General features: G+C 45.7%; 1 protein-coding gene across 1 annotated transcript in view; it reads left to right on the top strand.

The window, feature by feature from the left end:
- The window catches only part of LOC102375328 (putative ferric-chelate reductase 1), a 71570-nt gene that overhangs the window by 31015 nt on the left and 35564 nt on the right, over positions 1 to 4991 (top strand). Inside the window, 1 exon segment of the mRNA XM_025197351.1 lies at positions 4633 to 4691. Within this exon segment, the coding sequence (XP_025053136.1) occupies positions 4633 to 4691 (59 nt within the window).

The following is a 4991-nucleotide window of genomic DNA, read 5'->3' as shown; positions in this document are numbered from 1 at the left end:
ATTCCTGCTCAACCCCATTCATTTTCACTTAGCTTGCCGATATCACATGAACCTCCCTGTTCCTTCAGTGCTGTGAGGCTGACTCTTGTCCTCCCTCATGACCAGTGAGGGCTATTTTTTCATAACCCTGATAGCTCAGACTACCATCCTGGCAGTCTCTGACTGGTGCAAGTAAAGTAAGTTGACAGGCTGGTGCATGTGCCTATGGCCTACCTCTGAGTAAATATAGTCCATGCAAAATTAAATTATTGCATGACAGATGATTGTTTCTAGAAGTCATGGCAGTCATTTATATAAGATTTTGAAGCAGTGCTCAGAAGTGATAGCTGAAGGAGTCCTCAGTGGATCCTGCTTTCCCTTTGATATAATGTGACACATTTTTCCTTAGGTCTGAGAGTCCTGTAGCAGCAAACTTGTAATTCATAAAAGGTTTCAGACATCTGAATATGTTGATTACCTCCTTATCATCCTTTCAAGCACAAGTTGGAATGGTGGCTCCAGTTCTTCATATCTTAGATTTACCTTTATGATAATTTTTCATCTCTATTCATTGAGCTGGGTCGTCTTCTTAGTTTGCTCTTACTACAACATGTTTCTACTAAAGCTGTACAGATAACTGACTTTCTGATTTATCTGCTGAACTAAACATTTAATACATCAGTTCAGATTAACCAGTTTTTCCATCAAAATATGAAACTGGAAAAAATGTTTAGTATGATACAAACTGAAACAGTTATTTTCATTTCTGGTACCTGTAGAAAAAGCCAACAAAATGAATGATTAAAATCACAGAACTGCAGTAGGGTTGGTAGTGGCAGAGCCAATGCTTGACCTGTAAATACTCTAATGCCTGTTGAGACCAAGAGCAGGCGAATAAGAATGTCTATGACTAGCATCATTGTTGGGATGCTCTACTAGGGAGGTGGGATATTTCTGTTCAGTTCCTACTTCAGTGAATGCTTGGTAGTACAAAATAGAACAACCTTATCAGTAAAGAGTGAAAGCGCCCCACCCAGAAAGAGCCTAGAGCTTTGTGGTTGATGCCTTCTCCTGGGAAGGCACGTGATGTCAGTAGGGCTTTTGAGTGACAGGGTGAGAGAGAGGTTTGTTTACTGTAAGGAAGGAAAATAGATCTTGCAAAAGTGACATCTTCTGTACAGTGCAGCAGCCATTCAGTAACTAACTGCAAACACACTTTTTTGAGGTGCACGCAAATTTCTCCTAGACGGACATAATACCGTATTTACTCAAATATTAGGACACCTTTTTTTCCCCTCTCAGCACAGGGGGAAAGCTCCTCATGTTACATTCACATTCAAGGAAGCCGCATTAAATACATTGTCTACCATTAAACTGCTGCCAAAAGCAATGTGTATTCAGTTATGGAAACCAACTATGAAGTTGATTAAATTCAGACAACACTGAGCATAACTATGAAGTACGTGGCCCATATTGAGCAAACATACTGATGGGAACCTTTTTTGTTTTGGCCCTTTAAAATAAAACAGGTGAGTGTTCTCTGTACAGGGAGCTGGCATTGGCACTGGCCCTGGGGGTACTGCAATACTAGGCTAGCACTGGGGGGGCACACTTCCCCTTGATGCCAAAAATGCTTGATTTTAGCCAAAACAGGTTAGTGCAGTCCATTTGAATATGATATGTGGTAGTTCCAATTGTATGCAGCCCCCCCCTCAGCAACTACTCTTTTTCAAGTCATAGTGAGCTGCTATATTGAATGCATTTCATCTTTCTCTTCACTTCCACAGCCAAGCTGCACCTTTTTTCCCCATTTCCAATGAGTCCTATTTCTTCACCAGCCTTAAATGTCTGGTAAACATCACCAAATGGTGTCCCAAACAGTTCCCAGAATCCCTCTGTCACCCCCTCTCTCAGCCTGTCGCATATGATTAGTGCGCCCTGCTCTCCATGAGATGAAGCTGGACCAAGTTGCACTGTGCCTCATCTGTGTATACATTTGTGGAGGATCCGAGGACTCATGACAAGAACACCCAGTTCCAGTCATGAATAAGGGTTTAATTAGCACATGCATCTTTTGTCGGGGGTATCTGGAGTATATGCACAGACTGAGCCGTGCTGAGCTGTGCAGTCACCATGGCTTGAAATTCTGTTGACTATGCTGGAGCCCAGCCCATTGAACTATATGGTAACTCCTGAACCTGTTGGCTTTGGATAGTTTGTATTATATATAAGTAGGTACAAAAGTGCTACTTAAAAGTGTATTTGTAGAGTACCTGTGCTAAAACTTACAGCAGTTTTAGAAAAGGTAAACTGTATCAGTTCTGTATGAACTAAGTGATATGCAAATGACTACAGGTATGTTTATTTCAAGGTCAGTGTTTTCAAATTTGCCCCTTACTTACACATGCTCAGGAAGAGCAAGGTGCTTCAGGGGAAAAATTGGGGGGGGGGGCTTCAGGGGGAAGAAGTTGGGAGACAGAGGGCAAGGGGTCTACCCAACCCCCCAGATTTATTTTCCCTTCTGGAGAAGTGATAGGGAGATATATTCAAGGCAAAACTCCAATAGTTAGATCCTGTACTTGGAAGATTATAACAAATGTATACATTTTCCAAATATAGAATCTACTTATTGGAGGATCAGCTTATATTCAAGAACATATAGTAACTGCATCATTTTAAAGGATGCCAATTCAAGGTGTTGTGGGCTAGTTATCATGTCTGTGTGATTCTGGGACTGATATATAAGTATTAGGGCTGTGCAAAGCTTTGGTAGCCAATTCGATTCAGAGGAGATTTGGCCCAATTTGGCAGCCAAATCTCCAAATCCAGATCAAATTGGGAGACCCATTCATCTCTCTGAATCGAATCGGAAGCCTCTGAATCGATTCAGAGATTCAGCCCTAGACTGTACAGGCAGGCACTAGGCAGGTCCAGCAGGAGCAGCTGTGGGAGCAGCTGGACAAGCCCAGGCTTCAGCCAGCAGCCCTAGGAGAAGCCGTGGCTCATCCAGCTGCTCATCCAGCTCCCCCATCCCCACTGGGGTGAGGCAAGGTGTGCTGGCAGCCCCGGGAGAAGCCACAGGGGCTGGAGAGAATGATCAGGGAGCTGGGGGGTTGAACCAGGAGCTGGGGGGAAGCCCCTGATCATTCCCCGAGCCCCCGATCATTCCCCCCAGCTCTTGGTTTGATTCCCGAGTTCCCGGTTTGATCCCGCAGCTCCCAAATGTTTCCCCAGCTCCCTGATCATTCCTCCCAGCCCCCACGGCTTCTCCCGGGGCTGCCAGCATTGCCTGCCTCGCCCTGGCAGGGGGGGGCAGCTGGGGAAGCAGTTGGATGAGCCGTATCTTGAGCCGGCAGCCCCAGGAGAAGCTGCAGGGGCTGGGAGGAATGATCAGAAAGCTCGGGGATTGAATCGGGAGCTGGGGGATCAAACCAGGAGCTGGGGGGAATGATCGGGGGCTTGGGGAACAAACAGGGGCTTCCCTTGAGCTCCTGGTTCAATTCCCCAGCTCCCTGATCATTCCCCCCAGCCCCTGCGGCTTCTCCCAGAGCTGCCAGCACTGCCTGCCTTGCCCCGGCAGAGGGGCAGCCAGGGGAGGAGCTGGAGAAGCTGCAGCTTCTCCTGGGGCTGCTGGCTCATGCCAGGGCTCATCCAGCAGCTCCCCCAGCTGCTCCCACTGGTATTGCCTGTCTGTATAGTCTATGACCAAAATAAGTTTTGGTGCCAAATATTTTTGGATTTGGCCAAATCAAATCTGGACAGTCATGAACGCTGCGTGCCTCCGGAGGCTGTGGGGGGCACAGCAAACTCTCACAGGCAGCAGCAGCCCTGTTGGCAGTGGGAGCATGGTGGCAGCAAGTAGTGAGCTTCCGCAGGCAGCTGTGGTCCCATCAGCGGCGAGAGTGCGGGGTGGTGACTGCCCACGGGTGGTCAGCAACCACCCACAGATGCCACTGGTAGCATAGGTGGTGGCCAGTGGCAATTGGGGACCACCAGCAGACGCCACCAGCAGTGTCAGGGGGAGGGGGGAATGGTGAGCTGTGACCACCCACAGGCACCGCCGGCAGTGTTAGCAGTACCTTTTTGCAGGGGTTGCACCACCAAGCTCAGGGGGTGCATGTGCACCCGTGTGCCCCCCGTACGCGTCCCCAATGGGGGCAATGATTCAAATCACCAGATCGAATCACTGTCCCTCCGAATCCAAAGTGAATACTTTCTGCTTCGCACAGGAATAATAAGTATGCTGCAGGTATAGCAAAGCCGCTCCAACTACCCCTGCTTCATTTGGGATCAAAGTCACAGGTTCATGTATTTGTAACAGTGAGATCGTAGCAGCCAATATATGCACCCAGATGGCAGCTCATCTACCTCTTTTAAAGCATCTAAAACCTTTATTTGTCCACTCCCTAGGTGACATCTGTCTTTGCTGGCTTTGATTTGAAAAATTATCTACTGTAACCTATTAACCCTATAAACCAACACTAGTATTGCTCTGATGTGTTTACGGTCTCTTAGGAGCTTCAGAAAATATTTTTGGTGTTTTAGGTATTGCACATTTTGTATGTTCATTTTTAAAGTAAAATTCCAGTGCATCATACTACTGTCATGTAAAAGAAAGACTATATTTAATGCACCATTTCTATTGTACTACAGGAGATTTATTTTTAACTGGTTTCATGCTCTAAATGCTCTCATCATAAAGGTTCTGGCTGGTAAGTTGATGTTTTAATATTTTAAATGTGCTTATAACACTATGGTCTCTCCTTTGGTGTTTCCATAATGGTAACTAAAATGAATTTTAACATTATTGAATTGAAGTTATCCTTTTTAATATTATTCATCCTACTGATTAAATTGTCAGATGAGACAGGAAGCAGAATCAGGGTTTTACCTAAACTAATTATTTTGCAAAAAGTATATGTGCTTTCTACAGAACATTCTGACTTCATTTTAAAAAAACTTGAATACCCAACAGCTGGAATATCTGGGGTGTATACTGAAGTTAGCACAAT

This window comes from Alligator sinensis, unplaced genomic scaffold, assembly GCF_000455745.1.
Source record: "Alligator sinensis unplaced genomic scaffold, ASM45574v1 scaffold647_2, whole genome shotgun sequence".
Lineage (NCBI taxonomy): Eukaryota > Metazoa > Chordata > Crocodylia > Alligatoridae > Alligator > Alligator sinensis.
Note: the sequence above shows the minus strand (reverse complement) of the source record. Positions and strands in the feature narration are given on the sequence as shown.